At 37.2% G+C, this 23,476-nt stretch overlaps 3 protein-coding genes across 5 annotated transcripts in view; 1 reads left to right on the top strand and 2 right to left on the bottom strand.

The window, feature by feature from the left end:
* Positions 1–3,496, bottom strand: part of LOC119535245 (zinc finger protein 786-like) — a 49,814-nt gene extending 46,318 nt beyond the window's left edge. Inside the window, exons 1-2 of the mRNA XM_037837714.1 lie at positions 3,456–3,496; positions 3,138–3,357 (exon numbers count right to left, since the gene is read on the bottom strand). Of these exons, the coding sequence (XP_037693642.1) occupies positions 3,138–3,357; positions 3,456–3,496 (261 nt within the window). The remainder of the gene's footprint in view (positions 1–3,137; positions 3,358–3,455) is intronic.
* Positions 3,497–5,717: 2,221 nt separating this feature from the next.
* On the top strand, positions 5,718–8,110 carry LOC119533948 (proline-rich nuclear receptor coactivator 2-like). The gene has a single exon (XM_037835916.1). The coding sequence runs from the start codon at positions 6,082–6,084 to the stop codon at positions 6,502–6,504; it is 423 nt and encodes a 140-aa protein (XP_037691844.1). The 5' UTR covers positions 5,718–6,081; the 3' UTR covers positions 6,505–8,110.
* An 8,817-nt stretch (positions 8,111–16,927) lies between these two features.
* The window catches only part of LOC119533944 (zinc finger protein 786-like), a 117,908-nt gene continuing 111,359 nt past the window's right edge, over positions 16,928–23,476 (bottom strand). For 2 of the 3 annotated variants that reach the window (XM_037835910.1, XM_037835908.1), the window contains exons 3-4: positions 22,229–22,381; positions 16,928–21,426 (exon numbers count right to left, since the gene is read on the bottom strand). In XM_037835910.1, coding sequence (XP_037691838.1) covers positions 20,681–21,426; positions 22,229–22,381 — 899 coding nt within the window. In that variant the 3' untranslated portion in view covers positions 16,928–20,680. The remainder of the gene's footprint in view (positions 21,427–22,228; positions 22,382–23,476) is intronic. The other variant, XM_037835909.1, reaches the window with a different exon arrangement.

Raw genomic sequence — 23,476 nt, 5'->3', positions numbered from 1 at the left:
GTTAGACTTATGCCATTGAGTTGTATTTAGAATCTCTCTTTCATGGAGTCTTGTTTATTGTAAGGTGGCTTTTTGATCTGATGAAGAGAAAAGTGTTTCTTCTCTTCCCTATTAATAGGTAAGATAAGTTCTGATCTGGCTTCATACTTTCCCCCAAAGCCTCCTATGAGCTTGCCATAAAAGATGACATGCTGGCCCTAACCATACTCCACTCTTAACCACCCCATGACTTTTCTCATACCCTCTTAGAGTGCCCTCTCCTACCTCTTTTACCTAGGAGAATTTTTATTTATCATTTAAAGCCCAGATCAACTGATTCTTCCTCTTAGTGAAACCCATACGGGAAGAATTAACTGTTGCCCCCTTTGTATAAGAAATTCACAGAACCTCCCAAAAGCAATTCCATGGAAATACCAGTTACAAAGAAGGTAGCTATTAAGTATTATTTCAAGGAGGGATCTCTGATACCAGAACAAACAACAGTTTAATATTAGGTTTCTTTGCTGCAGGAATTTTCAGAGCCTTTCCAAATGTTGATGGCCACTGCAAACCCATCCTTTTTTTTTGCGGTTCCCTGTCAAGACTGGTTTTCTGTAGAATATTCTTGGGAAAATACTGTCAGAGTACATTGTCCATTTCCATTCTTTTTTTGAAAGGGTTCCTAAATTGGAGCTGCTGGCAGTCATCCTCCCCAATTATGTGGAAGAAACATTATGCAGTAGCAGAAAACGAGGCCAATGAAACTGATCTGAGAAAGCATAAAAGAGCCCTAAAACATGGACTGAGCCTCTGGACTCAACCATGTATGAAGATGGTTCTACTACTAGACTTCCTAGTTACGTGAACTTACAGATTTTTTTCCTTCAGCTAGTTTGAGTAGAATTTCTGTCATTTGCAATCAAAGGAGCCCTACTACAACAAATGTGTCTCTTTTAGTGGGTTATTTGCTCATTGAGGATAGGGACAATGTTTTTCGACTTAGCCGTGAAACTGGCATATGGTAAGTAGGCAATAAGTATTTATTGATTTAAATTGATCTCTCTTGAATTAAATACAGTGGCTAAAATTCTGAAAAGATGACCACTGATATAATGGGCACCTAATACTCTGACTCCTTTGTAGGTTGGCTTGAAAATTAATATAACCAAGATGTAGAGATGTCAAGAATTTGGTTGCAATAAAAGTGTTCATTTCCAAGCTATTATAGATATGAACTGGCAGAGTATCAGCTAAATAATTTAAGTTTTACAGGGGATCCTAGTGAATCATATCAGTAAAGAAGGTGGTTGTAACTCTGTAAAGGCCAACCAAGCAGAAAACAGAAGGAATGCATGACTGCTCAAGACTTGCTTAGTCTATAACTTCATGAGTTCCTGTCAAATTTTCAACAAAATCATATCTTGCCTAAAGATCTCAGTCTCATAAATATTCCTTATCACACGCTTATAAAGTTCCTTCTGAAATTCTTCCAGATTCTCCCACTCCTGTGCTAAGAAACAGATGTCCACATCATCAAGGGTCACAACTACTTGGAACCACCAACATTTACTTTGTCTCAGAATGGCTTCACACCTGGCCTTATCATTAATGTTTAAAAGCTCTTTCAACTTTGCTAATATCAGATAAGGGCTTTCTACACAGACCTAGAGAAGGCAGAATTTTCAATATGTAAGAGAAGCTTCTGCTTTGTTGATGTAACCCCAGGAAGAATTATTGGTTGTCTTCTTTTCGAAATCTAACGAATGCTGCAAATAAAGCAGATTTATATCCTTACAGAGGCTGAACCTGAATACATAGGTTGTTGTTTTATAGGAATATTAGGGGGGATATCATAAAGGAGTCATTGTAACTGCCACAGACACTCATTTCTAACTCGAGAAAATGACACAAACTAATAATTTGATTCAATTAATGAACATTTGAATACCTACTATAAGACATAGTCATGTAAACACTCAGTGTGATAAAGTACACATAAAACCATTCAGCATTCTCTCCGACACCCATGTGTTTATAAGCAAGAAATAAGAAACTTCCATCTGCAGAGACTTCTACACTTGTCACTGTTTTGCTCACTAAAATGAAACTTAAAATCTGCTCCAAGGACACATTGCCAACTGTCTGAAAGAAGTGATAGATCGTCAATTATCCTCTTCAAAATATTTTACACAAGATACTCAAAACATCACTTCCCCTAGAATAAAAGGGAAAAGGGAAGATGACCTATAGCATCCTAATGACTTGAAAATTTTGGCTTGATTATGCTGCCAGTATCTAAGAGTAGCAACTCTGTAAATATTAATGATCAATGTTTATTAAAGGAAAGAAATCTCAATAAATATTTGTCCAAAGGAAGACGCGAGAACATATAATTGGAACTCAGAAAACCTAAGCTGTATTCTCAGTCACCAGCTAGTGCTCTTTAGCAAGTCATTTCGCCCTCTCTGTAGTGTACTTTACTCATTTATAAAGTGAGGAAGCTGGGTAATGACCTCTAAAGATGCTTTTCTGAATATTCATTTTTTGGTATTAGTGAAAAAGGCAGTAAGAAATTAATTGTCACGTTTCTTGGGAAACATGGTTTCAATTAAGGCTAAGTAAGTACCAGGAAACGGAGTTACTGTACCCTTGGGGGCCTTTGAAAGACTTGAAACTAAAATAATAATTGCAACACTATTATTTTCTAAACAAGAATTGTATTTAAAATGACAGTTCCTATAATTGCACTTTAGTAGTATATTTTCATATGTCCCCTTACGGAAATCCTTTCCCTTTCTACCCATTATTTGCTCTGATCTCTTTCCATTCAGTACCTCACCAAGAGTACCTCACCCAGCGATTTCTTAGAATACAAACTTTGCTTCAGTTAACAGGTACACTCAGAAAGCCATGGGTTGACTTAAGATCAGTGACTTACATATAGGACTCTTTCAGTCATTTACTCATTCGACAAGCATTCATAGAGACCCCACCTGGGACCACACACTGGCTTAATAACATAGATAAAAACCAAATTATCTGCTTCAAGGAACTTTAGAGTCTAGTAGTGGGCCTACTGGATTCCTCATGGCCCTTTCTCCAGACCCCACAGCGCGCGAGCTAGGGTTAGACTCCTAGCCTAGGGATGCAGATTTTACGATCTGTCCAAGTAGCACCAGGAGAACTCTAGCCCCAGGTAGGACTAGCAGTTTCTGCAGATCCCGAGCTGTCTCACGACTGCCCAGCGAGGGCCCGGAGACCCCGGGGCGTGGCCACCGAGCTCGCCCCGCGGGGAGGGTAGCCAGGGCCGGAATACGTGCTTGGGTTCGACCCGGGCAGCCCTTTCCCGAGGCTCTGCGGCGAGGTCCTGAGCTGTGACTACCACAGGGAGAGCCCGGGCGGTCCCCACCGCGTTCCGTAGGCGGGGTCTGCGGTCCTTCAGCCCCGCCTCTGTCTCAGCCTGAGACCCGGATCACCTCCACTCCGCGGCAGTTGCCCAGGAAACCATGCAGGGCATCCTGCGAACTTGCCTTTTCTATGTGAGAGACCGGTTGTGGCTCGGCTCCCACTGCGTCGCTTTTGGGCAAGAGGAAACAAGAGTCTTTTAAAGCGTCCCCGAAGGACGTTCCATTCTGGAAGAGCATCTTGATCTCACTGGATCTCTGGACTGGGGAGAACTGGAATTGCCCCAGACTGCCCACAGCTCTGACTCCTTCCTTTTGGGGTTACACAAGTTGGATACAAAATTAGTCGCTGGGTAAGTTAGGGAATTGGGTCATCTGTTAAGCCTTTTTGCCTTAATCTTTGCAACTCTATCCAGATCCCTCATCAAGATGTAACTGTACGCGTCATTGCACACGCGTCATTCACTACTCCATCCATCTCTCGGGTATTCACCTACTCATGATGGTAGATTTCAATGTTTCATGAAAGATTTCAGAAGCATTGGCTCAAAGCAACTGCCTTAGTTTCTGCACTGAGATGACATTTTAGGCAACTGCTTAATAAATGCTAGAGGGTGGTATTGGTCACAGGAAGGCTTACAATAATCATATTATAATGGTCCAGATTCATTCCTTACAATCTAACTGAAATAACCATCACAAGAAAGGCAGAAATACCAACAGACTTTCTGGGCTTTCCTGGGTCTTTATCCCCAGTACGTCTTCGTAACTACTGAGCATTTAGTGCTTCTTTTATTTTGCTATAACAGTTTTATTGAGATATAATTCACATACCATACAATTCACTATTTAAAGTGTACCATGGTTTTTAGTACATTCACAGAGTTTTGCACCCATCATCACAGTCTATTTTACAACATTTTAATTACCCTCAAAATGAAACCTCAAACCCTTTGGCTCTCACCATCTATCTACTCCCCAACCCAAGCCAGTTAAGCAACCACTAATCTATTTTTTCTATAAATTTCCCTTTTTGGAAATTTCATATAGATGAAATCATATAGCATGTGTTCTTTTGTGACTTATTTCTTTCACTTAGCATATTGTTTTCAAGGTTCATCCATTTTGTAGCATGTATCAGAGCTTCATTCTTGTTTGTGTATGTGTGTATATATATAAAATAGTACATTATATGTATATTCCACATTTTGTTTATCCACTCATCAGTTGATGGATATTTGGGTTTTTTTTACTTTTTGGCTATCATGAATAATGCTGTTTTAAATATTTGTGTACAAGTTTTCGTGTGGACATATGTTTTCATTTCTCTTGGGTATATAACTAGTAGTAGAATTGGTGGGTCATATGGAAACTCTATGTTTAATTGTTTGAGTAACTGTGAGACCATTTTCCAAAGTGGCGGCACCACTTTACATTGCCATCAGCAATGTGTGAGGGTTCTAATTTCTCCATATTTTTAACACTTGTTATTTTCTGTCTTTTTTTAAATATAGCCATTCTATGTATGTGAAGTGGTATTTCATTGTGGTTTTGATTTGCATATCCCTGATATCTAATAATGTCCAGCATCTTTTTATGTGCTTATTGGTCATGTTTGTGTTTTCCTTGGAGAAATGTCCATTCAGATTCTTTGTCCACTTTTAAATTCGGTTATTTGTCTTTTATTATTGTGTAGCAGTGTTCTTTATATTTTCTAAAAACAAGTCTCTTAACAAATATATTATTTGCAAATATTTTCTCCTGTCTTCTGGATTGCCTTTTACTTTCTTGATGGTGTCCTTTGATATACAAAAGTTTAAAAATTTCATGAAGTCCAGTTTGTCTATTTTTCTTTCATTGCGTGTGCTTTTGAGTCATATTTAAGAATCCATTGCCAAATCCAAGGTCATGAAGATTTACCCCTATGTTTTCTTCTAAGAGTTTTACCGTGTCATTTTTACATTTAGGTCATTGATCCATTTGAGTTAATTTCCTTTTTTTTTTTTAATTACTTGCTTGCTTTATTGCATAGGAGGTTTTATGTTCCCTTTGCCTAATTTTTTAATGCAATTTTATTGAGATATATTCATACAGTATGGAAACCATCTGAAGCATACAACCACTGGTTCGCAGTATGGTCACATAGTTGTGCATACAGCCCCATGATCAAGTTAGAACATTTTCATTACTCCAGAAAAGAAATAAAAATAAAAAAGAAAGCCCTAATCCTCCCATACTCCTTATTCCACCATATTATTGACCCATAGAATTGGTGTGTATGTTTGTTACTGTTGATGAAAGAGTATTAAAATATTACTGTTAGGGGTGGTTGGGTCGGCGGATGCTTGGGTGATCAGCAGGTAGTTCGTCAGTGCTCTTGGGCTTTGTTCGTTCCGTGCCTCGTCTCTCCCTGGAAGGGGAGGGAGACTCCAAGGTCAAATAGGTTCCGCTGCTGTTGCAGTTCCGAGCTTGAAGTCGCTAGGACTTCTCTCAAACTTGTGTGCTGAGGAAACTCAGATGTTGGCCTCAGCTCCTAGGCTGTCTTCAGCAGATTGGCCCATGAAAACTTCTGTATTCAGACAAAGGAAAGGATCTGTCAGAAAGCAACACCTATTATCCTGGGCTTGGCAGCAAGGAAGAGGACGGGTAGTGGAAATCCTGCAATCTGAAAAGCAGACTGAAAGGTGACAACCTGAAGATGGGTGGTGGAGAGAGGTATAACATTCCAGTTTCCCAATCTAGAAATGTTAGTAAGAACCAACAACAGCTTAACAGACAGAAGACCAAGGACCAGAATTCCCAGATGAAGATTGTTCATAAGAAAAAAGAAAGAGGACATGGTTATAACTCAGCAGCAGCTGCATGGCAGGCCATGCAAAATGGGGGCAAGAACAAAGTACACTTTTCAAATAATCAAAATTGGAACTCTAGTTTGTCAAGTTCCAGCTTACTTTTTAAGTCTCAAACTAGTCAGAACTATGCTGGAGCCAAATTTAGTGAGCCACCATCACCAAGTGTTCTTCCTAAACCACCAAGCCACTGGGTTCCTGTTCCCTTTAATCCTTCTGATAAGGAAATAATGACATTTCAGCTTAAAACGCTACTTAAAGTACAGGTATAAAATAAGAAAATACTTACGTTTAAATTTAGGCATCACATTTAAAACTAGTTGTCAGTTGGTCTGAAACAAATTCATTAGTGAATTACTCTGTATAAAACTGCTAATGTAGAAAATATGATTAGACTTAATCTCACTTGTTTTATGTATTGTGGGCACTATGAGGTAATGGTAGTTATCAGTGCTACTTAAAATAACTAAGTTATTAATGATTGAACTTAACTATTCTTAATTGAGTAACTCAAGTGAAACCAAGTTTAGATTTGGAGGATGACAAAACCTTTTTAATACTTGTTGGGGGAAACTACTAATTTAAAATTATCATTCATGGATCAGTAGATTTACTTGTTGAAAGCTAGTGAATCAGGTTACAAACATCTAGCTAAGACAGAGTGACTAAGAACTAGTTGAACATTTGAGTTGAATGTCCTATGAACACCAGAACAAGAATATGCCAACAACCTGATGCACTGCTAACAAAAAAATGTCAGTTTTCCTTAATGAATAGTTAAGTACATTTTAATAAGTTTTACAGTGGTTCATGTGGAAAGGGCATTAGGGACTTATTAGAATGAGGCACAGCACATCCTGATGGCCCTGTTACATATAGTGGATAGGTAACTGCCAGTACATGCTCCAAAACCATTTTTAATAGGAATGGTATTTAGTAGTCACTGAGTAGCTTTCAAAATACATTTTTTTTGTATTCTAACACTGCACAAGCTATTGACAGTGATCTAGCCTGAAATGATCTCTGTAGAGGTTGGCATTAAGTGGGGAATTGTATAATGCGAAAGTTTTATGTACCTAGGGGAGGAAAGAGCCATGTAAATACATGTATAAAGCTTGTAGCATATGTAAAAACTTGTTGGCCTTTATCCTACAGAAATAGAATATTTTAGTATGAATTTGCTGAATGTAAGACCATGGACTGTTTTTTTATACTATAGCCTAATTTTAAAGGTTCAGATTAATTTTAAAGTTTGCCTTTGTGCTGAAGTGCCAGTGTATGTATGTTATAATTGGTATGGTTGTGAACTATTTTTCAAAGTAAATCCTAGTGTAAGAAGTTTTATATTGTAATTGAAGAGATTTAAGCTGCTAAAACACTTCCTATTTTTAAGAGTTGAAATGCAGTATAGGACTGTTCTTTTTTCCTTAAGCCCAAAGATAAGTATTAAAGGGTCCCTCCAACCTTAAAGATTCATTTTGACTCTCACCAATTTTTGCAACCTTTGATACTAGTATAGTTTATTGTATGATGCCAGTATTTTATTTTGTTGTTAAGTGCAACCTAGGACCACTTATGCAAAATAGTAACACATTTAACCTATCTTAAGGATAAATGTTAAACAAGTTAATCCAATAGTAAGTTTAAAAAGTGAGGGGGGCGGTTTAGGTTAAAAACTATTCTTAATGCCCTAATTTCTAACTTCGCAGCTCTTCAATATTTGTAAGAACAGCTAAACTGTATTTCTCCAAATAAATTCAGATGACATTATCTTGCCCCAAGTCTAATACTGATCTCCTAAAGACAAGTTTACATAGTACTTAATATACCTGTAAGAATTTGAAGCATGAAATTACAAATAAAAATTTTTTTCTCCCCCCCCAAAAAAAAAAATTACTGTTAACTATAGTCCATACTTTACAATAAGCATATTTTTTCCAATACATCCTTCTATTGTTAATTCCTTATAATAGTGTCATACATCTGCTCTAGTTCATGAAAGAACTTTTTCATATTTGCACAGTTAATCACAGATATTGTCCATCACAAGATTCACTGTTATACATTCCCATTTTTTAACCTCCAACTTTCCTTCTGCTGACATACTTGATTCTAAATGTCCCCTTTCCACAACACTCACACACCATTCAGCGCTGTTAATTATTCTCACAATAACATGCTACGTTATCTTTGTCCATTTCCGAACGTTTAAGTTCACCCTAGTTAAACATTCTGCACATATTATGCAACCAATCCCCATTCTTTAGCCTCATTCTATATCCTGGTAACCTATATCCTATATTTTATGTTTATGAGTTTACATCTTATAATTAGTTCATATCAATGAGATCATAAAATATTTGTCCTTTTGTGTCTGACTTATTTTACTTAACATAATTGTCCCCAGGGTTCATCCAGGTTGTCACATGCTTCAGGACTTCATTCCTTCTTACTACTGAATAATATTTCATCATATGTATATACCACATTTTGTTTATCTGGACATTATTAGATATCAGGGATATGCAAATCAAAACCCAACAACACTTGGGTTGTTCCCATCTTTTAGCAATTGTGAATAATGCTGCTATGAACATCCATGTGCAAATGTCTGTTTGCGTCCCTGCTTCCAGATCTTCAGGGTATATCCCGAGTAGTGGCAGTTCCGGGTAGAAAGGCAACTCTATACTTAGCTTCCTGAGGAATTGCCAAAGTGTCCTCCACAGCAGCTGTACCATTTTACATTCCCACCAGCAGTGAATAAGCGTTCCAATTTCTCCACTTCTTCTCCAACAGTTGTAGTTGCCTGTTTGTTTAATAGCAGCCATTCTAGTAGGTATGGGATGATATCTCATTGTGGTTTTGATTTGCATTTCCCTAAAAGCTAGTGAAGCTGAGCTTCTTTTCATGTGTCTATTAGCCATCTGTATTTCCTCTTTGGAGAAATGTCTATTCATGTCCTTTGCCCAGTTTTTTTTTTTTAAATTCATTTTATTGAGATATATTTACATACCATGCAGTCATACAAAACAAATCGTACATTCGATTGTTCACAGTATCATTACATAGTTGTGCATTCATCACCCAAATCAATCCCTGACACCTTCATTAGCACACACACAAAAATAACAAGAATAATAATTAAAGTGAAAAAGAGCAATTAAAGTAAAAAAGAACACTGGGTGCCTTTGTTTGTTTGTTTGTTTGTTTTCCTTCCCCCATTTTTCTACTCATCCATGCATAAACTAGACAAAGGGGAGTGTGGTCCTTACGGCTTTCCCAATCCCATTGTCACCCCTCATAAGCTACATTTTTATACAATCATCTTCAAGATTCATAGGTTCTGGTTGTAGTGTGATAGTTTCAGGTATTTACTGCTAGCTACTCCAATTCACTAGAACCTAAAAAGGGTTGTCTATATTGTGCATAAGAGTGCCCACCAGAGTGACCTCTTGGCTCCTTTTGGAATCTGTCTGCCACTGTAGCTTATTTCATTTCCTTTCACATCCCCCTTTTGGTCAAGAAGATGTTCTCCATCCCACGATGTTGGATCTACATTCCTCCCCGGGAGTCATATTCCGCATTGCCAGGGAGATTCACTCCTCTGGGTGTCTGATCCCACACATGGGGGAGGGCAGTGATTTCACCTTTCAAGTTGGCTTAGCTAGAGAGAGAGGGTCACATCTGAGCAACAAAGAGGTATTCGGGAGGATTTGCCCAGTTTTTAATTGGATTGTTTGTCTTTTTATTGTTGAGTTGTAAGATTTCATTATATATTGGCTATCAAACCCTTATCAGATATGTGGTTTCCAATTAAGTTGGTCACCTTTTCACCCTTTTGATCAAGTCCTTTGAAGCACTGAAGTATTCATTTTTGAGGCATTCCCAGTTATCTCTTTTTTCCTTCATTGCTTGTGCTTTGGGTGTAGAGTCAAAGAAACTACCACCTACCACTAGATTTTGAAGATGTTTCCCTATATTTTCTTCTAGGAGTTCTATGGTATGGTTATTATATCGAGGTCTTTGATCCATTTTGAGTTAATTTTTGAATAGGGTGTGATATGGGGGGTCCTCTTTCATTCTTTTGGTTATGGATATTCAGCTCTCTCAGCACGGTTTAGTGAAGAAATTGTTCTCTCCCAGTTGACTGGGCTTGGAACCTTATAAAAAATCAACTGACCATTGATCTGAGGGTCTATTTATGAGCTCTCAATTCAATTCAATTGATCAATATGTCTATCTTTATGCCTGTATCATACTTTTTTGACCACTGTGTCTTTATAGTATGTTTTTAAATCAGGAAGCATGATACCTCCCACTTTGTTCTTTTGTAAGTGTTTTTGGATATTTGAGGCCCCTTACCCTTTCCAATCAAATTGATAATTAGTTTCTCCATTTCTGCAAAGTAGTCTTTTGGAATTTTAATTGGTATTTCATTGAATCTGTAGATCAGTTTGGGTAGAATTGACCTCTTAATGACATTTAGCCTTCCAGTCCCTGAACATAGAATGTCTTTCCCTTTATTCAGTTTTTCTTTGATTTCTTTTAGCAATGTTTTATAATTTCCTAGTTCAAGTCCTTTACCTCCTTGGTTAAGTTTATTCCTAGTTATTTGATTCTTTTAGGTGCTATCATAAGTGGAATTTTTTTTCTTGATTACCTCCTCAGTTAGCTCATTAGTAGTGTACAGAAACACCATTGATTTTTGTGTGTTGGTCTTGTATCCCACCATTTTGCTGAACTTGCTTATTAGCTCAAATAGCTTTGCTGTCATTTTTTTTCTGGATTTTCTAAATACAGGATCATGTCATCTGCAAATAGCAACAGTTTTATTTCTTCCTTTACAATTTGGATGCCTTTTATTTCTTTTTATTGACTAACTGATGTAGCTAGAACTTGCAGCACAATGTTGAATAACAGTGGTGACACTAGGCATCCTTGTCTTGTTCTCAGACTTAGAGGGAAAGCTTTCAATTTCTCACCACTGAGTATTATGTTAGCTGTGGGTTTTTCATATATGACTTTTATCATGTTGAGGACATTTCCTTCTATTCCCAGCTTTTGAATTGTTTTTATTATGAAAGGATGCTGAATTTTGTCAAATGCCTTTTCTGCATCAACTGAGATGATCATGTGTTTTTTTTCTCTTTTAATGTGGTGTATTACATTAATTGATTTTCTTGTGTTGAACCATCCTTGCATAACTGGAATAAAACCCACTTGGTCATGATATATAATTCTTTTAATACACTGTCGGATTCTATCTGCAAGTATTTTGCTGAGGATTTTTGCATCTATATTCATTAGAGAGATTGGTCTGAAGTTTTCTTTTCCTGTAATGTCTTTGTCCAGCTTTGGTATTAGGGTAATGTTGGCTTCATAAAATGTTAGTTAATATTTCCTCTCCTTCAATTTTTTTGGAAGACTTTGAGCAGGAATGGAACTAATTCTTCTTGGAATGCTTGGTAAATCTCGCCTGTGAAGCCATCAGTTCCTGGGCTTGGCTTTATTGGTAGGTTTTTGATGACTGGTTTGATCTCCTTACTTGTGATTGGTTTGTTGAGACCTTCTATTCTTCTCAAGTCAGTGTATGTTGTTCATGTGTTTGTAGGAAGTTGTTCATTTCATCTGAGTTGTCTAGCTTGTTGGCATACAGTTGTTCCTTGGAGCCACTTAAGATCTTTTTTATACCTTCAGGGTGTGTGGTAATGACCACCACTCCCCTCCTCACTTCTGATTATTTATTTGAAGTGTCTCTCTTTTTGTCTTTGTCAGTCTAGCTAACAGTTTGTTGATTTTATTGATCTTCTCAAAGAACCAACTTTTGGTTTTATTGCTTCTATTGGTTTTTTTTTTTTTTTATTCTCAATTTCATTAATTTCTGCTCTAATCTTTGTTATTTCTTTCCTCCTTCTTTCTTTGGGATTAATTTGTTGTTCTTTCTCCAGTTTCTCTAGTTGTTCCATTAGGTAATTGATTTTAGCTCTTTCCTACCTTTTTTTAACCCTTTTTTAAATTGTGGAATATAGCATATATATATATAAATGATGCCTTTCCATGTACAACTTAACAAGCAGTTAGAGAGCACAGTTTCAGTTATTTCTTTATTGTGAAATATAGCATATATGCAAAAAGGTAATATCTTTCAAAGTATGATTTAACAAGTGTTTATACAGGAAATTTCCAAAAATGTTATGAGTTACAGTACCATAGTTTCACTTACTTCCTTATTGTGAAATATAACATACATGTAAAAAGGTGATAAGATTCAAATTACAATTTAACAAGAAGCTATAGAACAAATTTCAAAGGATGCTATGGGTTACAGTTCCACCATTTCATTCTTTCCTTCTAGCTATTCTAATACCCTAGCAACTAAGAAAAAGAAAATTATATAGAGATTCAGTATTCATAATCCTTTATTAATTTCCATCTTGTCTGTAGCTACTCCTACCTCTAGTTTAATCACTATCCTGATTTTCAGGGATATCTAGACAGTGACCACCCTAACTTGTTCATGTTGAAAAGGTGTGTTGACTTTATGAGAAAAGGGGACACATCTGGTTGATGTTCTTGAAGAGGCTATTGCTTCTGGGTTTGGGAACTCAGCTGGCATAGGAGTTTTCTGAAGGATTTAAGTTTCTGAAGAATAAACTTAGTGAGTGAAACTTTTATATAAGAGTCTCAGATAGGAATCTGGGTATTCTTTAGGGTTTTTGGGACTAGTATTGACTTGGGCTTATCATACTGTGTTCATTTGGCATATCCAGGTGAAGCTTGCATAGGAGTAACTTCCAGGACAGCCTCTTGACTCTATTTGAATTTTCTTAGCCACTGAAACCTTACTTTGTTGCCTTTCTTTCCCCTTTTTGGTCAAAAAGGCATTCTGAATGCCAGGGTCAGGCTCATTCCCAGAATCCATGTCCTATGTTGCCAGAGAGACTCATTCATTTGGGGGGTCCTGTCCCATGTTGGGGGAGTCCTTCTTTTTAATGTAGGCATTTAAGACTATAAATCCCTCTCAGCACTTCCTTCACTGCATCCCATAAGTATTGATACATTGTGTTGTCCTTTTTATTTGTCTCAAGATATTTACTGATTTCTCTTTCAATTTCTTCTTTGACCTACTGGTTATTTAAGAGCATGTTTTAACCTCCATATATTTGTGTAGTTTCCAGTTCTCCAATTCTTATTGATTTCTAGCTTCATTCTATTATGATCAGAGTAAGTACTTTGTATAATATCAGTCTTTTAAAATTTATTAAGACCTGTTTTGTGTCTTAGCATATGTTCTATCTTTGAGAATGTTCCATGAGCACTTGAGAAGAATGTGTATCCTGCTGTTTTGGGATGCAGTGTTCTAAATACGTGTTAGGTTTTAGTTCATTTATATTATTTAGGTTCTCTGTATCTTTATTGATCCTCTGTTTAGTTGTTCTAGCTATTGCAGAGTGTCGCGTTGAAGTCTCCTACTATTATGGTAGAGTCGTCCATTACTCCCTTCAGTTTTGCCAGTGTTTGCCTCATGCACTTTGGGACACCTTGATTAGGAACATAGATATTTATGATTGTTATTTCTGCTTGTTGAATTGCCCCTTTTATTACTATATGTTGTCCTTCTTTATCTCTTATAACATTTTTGCACTTAAAGTCTATTTTTCTTATATTAGTATAGCTACCCCAGTTTTCTTTTGGTTACTACTTGCATGGAATATCTTTTTCCGTCTTTTCACTTTCACCCTATTTGTATCTTTGGTTCTAAGATGCATCTCTTGTAAACAGCATATAGAAGGATCATATTTTTAAATCCATTCTGCCACTCTGTTTCTTTTGATTGGAGAGTTTAATCCATTAATATTCAAAGTTTTTACTGTAAAGGCACTTCTTGATTCATGCATCTTATCCTTTGGTTTTTATTTGTCAGATCTATTTTTTCTCTCTTTTTATCCTTTAAGTTATCCTTACTAATATTCTTCAATTCTGTACCCTCTTCCAGACCTCTCTCTCCTGTCTTTTCTTTTCTTCCAGCAGGATTCCCTTTAGTAGTTTACGTAGGGCCAGTCCCATTTGAGGTAATTTGTATATATGGTGTAGGTAAGGGTCCACCTTCATTCTTTTGCATGTGGCTATCCAGTTGCCTCAGCATAATTTGTTGGAAAGACTTTTCTTTCTGCACTGAATGATCTTGGCACCTTAGTTGAAAATTGGTTGACCATAGATGTATAGGTCTTTTCTGAACTCCAAATTCTATTCCATTAATCTTTGTGTCTATCCTTTTGGCAATACCACACTATTTTGATTACCTTATATTTGTAGTAAGTTTTAAAATCAAAAAGTGTGCATCCTCCTACTTTATTTTTCTTTTTCAGGATTGTTTTGGCTATTCTGGGTTTCTTGCAGTTCCATATGAATTTTAGAATCAGTTTGCCAATTTCTACAAATAAGTGAGCTGAGATTCTGATAGGAATTGCATTGAATCAAAAGATCAGATTGGGGAGTATTGTTATCTTAATAGTGCTAACACTTCCAATTAAAGAACATGGAATGTTTTCCATTTGCTTAGATATTTACTTTCTTTCAAAATTTTATAGGTCTCAGAATACAAGTGTTGCTCTTTTGTTAAATTTATTCCTAAGGATTTTATTCTCTTTGATTCTCTTTGAAAGTATTCAGTCTTTCACCATTAAGTAGGAGATTAGCTGTGGATTTTTCATAGATGCCCTATATAAGGTTGAGAAATTTCCCTTCTTTTCCTAGTTTTTATCATGAAAGAGTGTTGAATATTGTCAAATTCTTTTTTTGTCTACTGAGATGATCCTGTGATTTTCATTTGTATCCTATTGATATAATTTTACATTTATTGGTTTTTAGATATTAAACCAATGTTGCATTTTGGGGATAAATTCCATTTGGTCATATAATTCTTTTTATATTGCTGGATTTCATTTGCTAGTATTTTATTGAAGATTTTTGCATTCTTATTCATAGTTTTTTTGCTTTTTTCTTGTGATGCTTTGGTTTGGTTTGGTATCAGGGTAATACTGGCCTCATGGCATGAGTTGTGAAGTATTACTCCCTCTTCTTTTTTTGGAAAACTCTTCCTTAAATGTTTGATAGAATTCAGCACTATCTGGGTCTGGGCTTTTCTTTGTGGGTAGTTTTTTTTTTTTTTTTTTTTTAAATACTAATTCAATCCCTTCATTTGTTATGGTTCTATTCTATGGTCTCTTTCTTCATAAGTCAGTTTCAGTAATTTGTATCTGTGCCAGTTTGGATATATTATGTCCCCCAAAAGCCATATTCTTTAAGGCAGTCTTGTGGGGGCAGATGTATTAGTGTTGATTAGGTTGGAATCTTTTGAGTGTTTCCATGGATATGTGACTCAATCAACTCTGGGTGAAATATTTGATTAAATTATTTCCATGGAGATATGGACCCCACCCATTCAGGATGGGTCTTGATTTAATCACTAGAGTCCTATAAAAGAGCTCACAAACAGAAGAAGCTCAGAGCAGCTGAGAGGGACAGTTTGGAGAGAAAAGGTCTGCTGGCAAAGCTAAGAGAGGAACCCAGACACTTAGATGCACAGGAGCTGAAGAAGCTAAGAAATGACAAAATGCCCCGGGAGCAATATTTTGGAGATGGCCATTGAAAGCAGACTTTTGCTGATGCTTTGGACATGCTAGCCCAGAGTTTCCTCCGGAAAAGCTATCTTTCTAAGATTTCTCCATTTCTTTTAAGTGATATAATTTGTTGGTGTACAATTATTAATCACATTCCTTTATGATCCTTTTCATTTATGTAAGGTCACACTCTACATTTCTGATTCTAGTAATTTGAGTCACCTCTATTCTTTTATATTTAGTCAGCCTAGATGAGGTTTTACAATTTTTTTTTGAAGAAGAAAGTTTTGGTTTTGTTGATTTTCTCTATGTTGTTCTATTCTGTATGCTATTAATTTTTATTAAAATTTCTACTATTGTAAGATATATACAAAATAATTTTCCATTTTAACCATTTTCAAGTATACAATTCAATGACATTAAATAAATGCATAATATTGTACTACCATCACCACCATCCCTTACCAAAACTTTACATCACCCCAAATAGAAACTCTGTACCCATGATCATGAACTCTTCATTCCCTCCCTTCTCCCTCCCTTGCCCCTGGTAACCTGTAATCTATTTTCTGTCTCTGTGAATTTGCACGTTACAGTTGTTTCACATTAACTGAGATCATACAGTATTTGTCCTCAACATGTTGTCTTCAGGGTTCATTCATGTTGTCACATGTATCAGAACTTCATTCCTTTTTATGGCTGAATAATATTCCATCGTCTATATACACCACATTTTGTTTATCCATTCATCTGCTGATGGACACTTGGGTTGCTTCCACTTTTGGTTACTGTGAATAATGCTTCTGTGAACATTTGTGTACAAAATATGTTTGAGTCCCTGTTTTCAATTCCTTTGGGCATATTCCTAAAAGTAGGATTGCTGGGCCATATGATAATTCTACACTTAACTTCCCAAGAAGCCACAAAGCAGTCTTTCCCAGCAGGTCTACCATTTCATTTTACATTCCCACCATCAATGAATGAGTGTTCCTATTTCTCTACATCCTCTCTAACTCTTGTTATTTTCTGTATTTTTAAAGCAGTTTTATTGAGATAAATTCACATACCATACAGTCCATCCACAGTATACAGTCAGTGGTTCACAGTATCATCACTTGATTGTGTGTTCATCACCAAATCAATTTCAGAATATTTTAGAAAGTGTTCTAAAATTGTTTTCTCTTATTAGTAGCCATTGTAGTAGTTATGAAGTGGTATCTAATTATGGTTTTGATTTGCACTTCTCTAATGTCTAATGATGTTGAGCATCTTTTCATGGCTTACTGGCTATTTGTATGCCTGTTTTAAGGAACTATCTATTCAAATGTTTTTGTCAGTTTTGAATTGGTTGTTTGTCTTTTTGTTGTTGAGCTGTAAGTGTTCTTTATATATTCTGAACAGTAAACCCTTATAAGATATATAGTTTCTACTTAGTACCAATGAGGTTGCTCTCTCTGTGGGGGAAGTCAAGCATACACTCAGTAGACATCTCCCGGCCCTGTCTATGACCCACCTTTTCATCTTGTGCTTGTTTGTGTGCAGCTGTTTCTTATGTTTCCCCGCTTGTTTGTTTGCCTGAGGTGTTCCGTATGTTTCTATTTTGCAAGAGATGGTAGGCAGTGGAGGAGAGAGATAATAAACCTTAACTAGGCCTGGCTGCTTGCCAGGTCACAAAGATTGCTCATTGGCAGAGCCCCCTCACTTTGTAGTGTATAAACACACATTACGTCATCAGTGCAGGTGTCCCTCATCTCTGATGTGACGAGAGGTGTGCCAAGCTGCTGTGCTGTTGGCTTCCCCAAGGGATTGGCCAGGGTAGGAATTTTTTCCCTGCTGTTTTAGACCCATTGTACTGTGGCAGCAATAAAGTGGTCATTTGCTGGGAGTCTCATTTTGTGTATGAGCCTGTGTTTCTGATGCACAAAGATCCACACTCTTCCTGGTATAGGCAAATTGATAAAAGGACTGGGTTACAAAAAGACTTATTAACAGTCATTGAGTCCACATATGTGCAGTAGAGTTAGATATGACCAAGAATATTCTCACTGATACAACTGAGCTAAAGTAACCCCTGCTTTAAGGCTGGGCCCACAGACTATGAGGGATCCATGCAGCGAAGAGGCTGCCAGGCAAAAGCATATGTGTTTGACCTAAGCTTTTGTGTAAGCTTTTGGGTGCCACTGGAGGCAGCCAGCTCTGGAAATAGGAATGTGAAGAAAGGGAGTCACCAAGTCTCCCTCTTTGAAGAAGAGTAGCTTCTCCATTTCTGTATGTGCATGCGAGTGTCTCCTTCCCAACAAGTTCTGGAAGCTCTTTCTTCTATGACAGCCATTTCGTTCTTTTCACCAGAAGCATTCAAGACAGGGGAATGATGCAAGTAACACTGTGGTCCTTTACTTGGAGAAGATCCAGCCAAACTACTCTGAACCCACAAAGTCAGTGTACTTACAAGGTTAATTCTACAGCTGCCAGGTTGTCTGAGGAAACCCATAGAGTGGGAAACATTGCACCTTTATAGCTCCTAGGCATTTGTTGTGTGTTCTTTGGTAACTCAATCGCATTACTAAACAAAAGAACCCCTCTTTTTTCTCAGGTATTCACCACTATACCCTGCTTCTTATCTTTTCTTAGCTGAAGCCATTCATTCATTCATTCATTTATAAACTTTGTACTTTGAAACTTACAGTAAGTTACAAAAATAATACAAACCCCATATAGACAACTCCAACAGATACCCAGATCCACCAAATTTAACCTTTGCCACCTTTACGTATCATTCTAGCTATCTATCCATCTAGCTGTCTTGTCAGTCTACGTCTATTCATCAGTCCCTTTCCTGAACACTTGAGTGTAAGTTGTATACATCATGCTCCTTAAACACTTAATACTGCCATGTACATTTCCTAAGAACAAGGATATTCAATGTGTACCTACCTTAAGTACAGTTATCAAGTTCAAGAAATTAACATTGATATAATGCTTACAGTTCTTGTATCAAACTTTTTCGTATGTCCCAATAATGTTCCTTTGAGCCTTCTCACTTTCCTTGTTAAATACTAACTAGATGGTGGTATTTAGTCTCCCTCAAAGTGTATATTTTGGTTCATTATAACATCTTCCTACTCCATTTTCCCACACCAGTGGCACTCATATATACCAGGGAAACCATCTCTTCTTGGGTTGAGTTTAATCTATTTGCTCTGTGAGGTCTGCTACCCACAGAACACAACAGATATCCCCATGTCTCTAATTATAAACATGCCTAAATGATAGTCTTTTAATATTACCAGTGACCTTTGTTAGTGTCCCAACACTTGTGGCAAGAGGAAACACCAGCTATAAAGGTCTGTTTTCTTTGTTACATAAAACTGAAGACCTTCATTCCCTGGAATTCTCATTCTTCTTAACAGACTGAGGGTTACATTGCTGGAGCAAAGACTATTCTTCAATAACATCTTCCAAAATGAGTTCTGCAAGACTTTAGTTTAGAGGATAAGTGATTTTTTTTGTTTTTGTTTTGTTTGTTTGTTTGGTGGGGGAGGGGGCCGGGGGGACAGGGTGGAGGGTGAGAATCCCAAGGTCAAATATATTCAGAATATACTGCACATTAACCCTTGGAGATTCACAATGTTCTGAAATACATTTCAGAATCTGTGGTGCCAAGAGAACTGTTTACTTTAAACTAATTTTGCATATAATTCCTTTCCTGCCAGATATCTTGGGGTCTGACGTTTCAGAGAAAACTATTTTTGAAATATTTTTGTATAGTAATATTTATTACAGCTTACTGACAATCTCATTTTCTGTCTTCCCTAAGAATTTCTATTCAGCCATTCTTTTTACATAAACACGAACCCTCTGAATGTCATGAGTTCTTTGTTTGGGGTACAACCCTGCCTAGGACTACATACATTTGGTGTTGCCTGATGTTCATCTTTTATTTGGACTTCAATTTGTATCATATTTATTTTTAACATTTGCTTAAAAACTCTCTGCACTAAACTGTTGGTGCCTGTAATGCTCTCTGATAAAGCCGTTTATCTTTATTATTTTGTCTTAACTCGAGCTTTTGTTGTCTGCTTAGATATTCACTCTTGGGAATTTCATTTACTCTCTTAGCTTCAAATAGCATCTACAGTCTAGAATTCCCAAGTCTATATCTGCTGCCGCAATCTCTTGTCCAAGTTCAAATTCCATACTTGTTAGTGCCTTCAGTTTTATGTTTGTTGAACTCAGATTAGCCAAATTTTGCTGAAATTGTCAGCTTTTCCAATGCAAAGGCACTATGAACCCTCTGTGACACTTCAGCATTCACATAAACGCACAAACTAAAATTCAGACAACTTGTTTAATTACTATCAGCTTCCAAATAAACCAAGCAAAACCACATTCACTATTATATCAGCACCTGCAATGAAAATGACAGGATTTAAACCCAGGTTAGCATGATAGTCTGAAAATAACAAATAAATAAAATTAAAACTGACATTTAACACCCACCCTCATCCCTTCAACTTTGGAAATGTGCTGGAGGGATTTCCTTCCGTCTTATTCAAGAAGGGATTTCAGAGCCGGGTTAGCATTTGGTAGATAATTACCTCTTAAGATGGTAGAAAGAGCATATATCTCTTTTTATCAATGGATAGGAAATTAACTGGTTGTTTTGGGGGAAAAGCCTTTGTGGTTTCTCATATTCCTAACTGGCATTACATTCTTGCTCAAAAACAGCCTCTGTTCCTACAATCTGTCTACCATGGGTTTGGGTACTATTGTGGATTCTTAGGTAATGTAAGTTCTGTTCCATCCTTGGATGTCGTACTCTACCTCAACTCCAATCAGCCTCTATCATTGCATACAATTGGCTAAGCCTTTTTTTAATATCAGGCTCACTTGGAGCACTAGAATATTTTCTGTGTACTCTGATGTGTTGATCAAGTTTAGACTTACAAAAGAAACCCTTGCCACAGTCTCCACAGGAAAATGGCCTCTCAGGCTTATGTATGCGCTGATGTGTAAGCATGTGTCCCCTTTCTCGGAAGTTTTTATCACACTCGGGACAGTGGAAAGGTCTCTCCCCTGTGTGCAGGCGTTGGTGGGTGAGCAACTGTGACTTCAAGCGGAAACTCTTGTCACATTTGGAACACTGGAAAGGCTTTTCTCCTGTGTGCACTCTGAAGTGTTGGGTGAGCTTAAACTGTGTGGTAAAGCTCTTGCCACACTTCCCACAAGAAAACGGCCTCTCTTTGCTGTGGGTGCGTTGGTGAATCTTCAGAACGTCCTTCAGGCGGAAGCTTTTGTCACACTCAGGGCACTGGAAAGGTTTTTCTCCACTGTGTACTCTCAAGTGATCACGGAGCTTACAATTCTGGGTGAAGACTCGGCCACATACACTGCAAGAAAATGCCTTCTCTCCAGTGTGTCTGACCCGTTGGACTTTTAGCATGCTTTTCAGTTGGAAGCTCTTATCACAGTCATTGTATTGGAAGTGCCCTTGTCCCTGATGGATATTCTGCTGAGGGTCTAATGGGAAATGGCATTTAATTTCTCCTGAATTTACAACTTTTTGGCTTCCTGAAATTGCAAACAAAATTTCAGTCAGTATTCTTGCTAATGCTCTAGCGTAAGGATTTATGTCACCACTAAAGTGATCCATAACAGCGACCTCTGATGGCCTAGAAATCTAGCTTCCACTGAGGAACACAATTGTATACACATCAGTGTGGTTATAACACATGACCAAATGGAATTTGGTGACAGTCTGCTGAAATTAAAGTGTACAGACATATCTTAGAATAATAATTCTTGGAATGATGCTTCCATTTGGCTTTCTTATTCACTACTTTGTTATTAACCTTTAAGAATCCAAAAAATCTCAGACTCTCCCATTATGACAAGACAAAAGAGGTGAGCCAGTTTTTAAGTATTCAAACAGAGGTGACAATCTCCAGATAGGAAGGAAGCAATTTTGGTCACAAGGCTCTGTATAACCAATCTCTGTGAGTTTGCTATTTTCTCATCTCCTAATAAGAATACCATACATTTATTGAACTCTTACTGTGTGCCATATATCATTTTAACACTTTACATACATTAACCCAATAATCCTCATGACAATCCTATAATGTAGATATTTATTGTTTTTTTTTTATAGATCAAGAAATTGAAATACCAAGAGATATTGAATAACTTGCTCAAGGTCACCAAGAAGAGGCTCCAGAATCCACTCCTAACCACTATGCTTATTGCCTTTCTCTGGAATATACCAAGAGTCAAGCCTTAGCCTAGTCAAATAGGAGAACATGATCAGAGACTTGGGACTATGAAACTGCAGTGTGACATCTTAAGTTCAGGGCCCTGATTTCTTAATACTTACCTCCAAACAGCTGCACCTCAATAAGTGGATCAAAATGCTTATCAGCAGAGGAACAAATTATGTTTTCTGATTTCTGAGGTTCTTTCCAATTTCTGAAGGGATGTCCCCCTTGTTCAATCCAGGATATTAATTCTGGTTTGGGAATTCTGTCATCTGCACAGAGAAGTCAGACAGAGTAATTTGGATTTCTTGAGCACTAAATTTAAAAGTCACTGAGTTGTTTCTAAATTTACTTTTTCTAATTAGCTTATATTAGTGAGATCATAAAATATTTGTTCCTTTGTGCCTGACATATTTCACTAAACATAATGTTCTCAAGGATTGTCCATACTGTTGCATGCTTCAGGATTTCATTCCTTTTTACTATGAACAAATATTCCGTCTATGTATGTACCACATTTTCTTTATCCATTCATAGGTTGATGGCTTTGGGGTTGCTTTCATCTTTTTGCAACTTTGAATGGTGCTGCTATGAACCATGTTGTACTAATGTCTGTTTGCATCCCTACTTTCAGTTCTTCTGAGTATACACCTCGTATCGTGATTGCCAGATCATATGGCAGTTCCATACTCAGCTTCCTGAGTAATCACCAAACTGCCTTCCAGAGCAGATACACCATTCTACATTCCCACAAGCAGTAAATTAAGTGTTCCTATTTCTCCACATCCTCTCCAAAAATTAGAGCTTTCTGTTTTTTTGATAATGGTCATTCTAGAAGGTGTGAAATGATATCTCATTGTGGTTTTGATCTGAATTTCTCTAATAGCTAGTATGCCAGTTTGCTAATGCTGCCATTATGCAAAATACCACAAATGGATTGGCTTTTACAAAGGGGGTTTATTTGGTTACAAAGTTACAGTTCTACAGCCAAAAAAAGTATCTAAATCAAGCATAAACATGAGTATACTGTCCCTGGAGAAAGGCCGTTGGCATCCGGAAAACCTCTGTTAGCTTGAAGGCACGTGGCTGCCATCTAATGATCCTTTGCTTCAGAGTTCTGGTTTCAAAATGGCTTTCTAGAAAATGTGTCTGGGTTTGTCCTCTCTTAGCTTCTCCGGAGCAGAGTCTGGGCTAGCATCTCAAAGCGTCAGCCAGCATCAGGGGTCCGCAACTCCAAGCATCTCTGAGCTAAGCCAGCAATCATCTGGGTTTGGCCAATGTTTTCAAAGGACTCCAGTAAACTAATCAAGACCCAAGCCAAATGGGTGGGGCCATACCTCCATGGAAATAATGAAAACAACAGGTCA

Source organism: Choloepus didactylus, chromosome 5 (assembly GCF_015220235.1).
Source record: "Choloepus didactylus isolate mChoDid1 chromosome 5, mChoDid1.pri, whole genome shotgun sequence".
NCBI classification, from domain to species: domain Eukaryota; kingdom Metazoa; phylum Chordata; class Mammalia; order Pilosa; family Megalonychidae; genus Choloepus; species Choloepus didactylus.
Note: the sequence above shows the minus strand (reverse complement) of the source record. Positions and strands in the feature narration are given on the sequence as shown.

Excerpts from the sequence above, each read along its gene's own strand:
- LOC119533948 (XM_037835916.1), top strand. The coding sequence starts at position 6,082 with ATGGGTGGTGGAGAGAGGTATAACATTCCAGTTTCCCAATCTAGAAAT.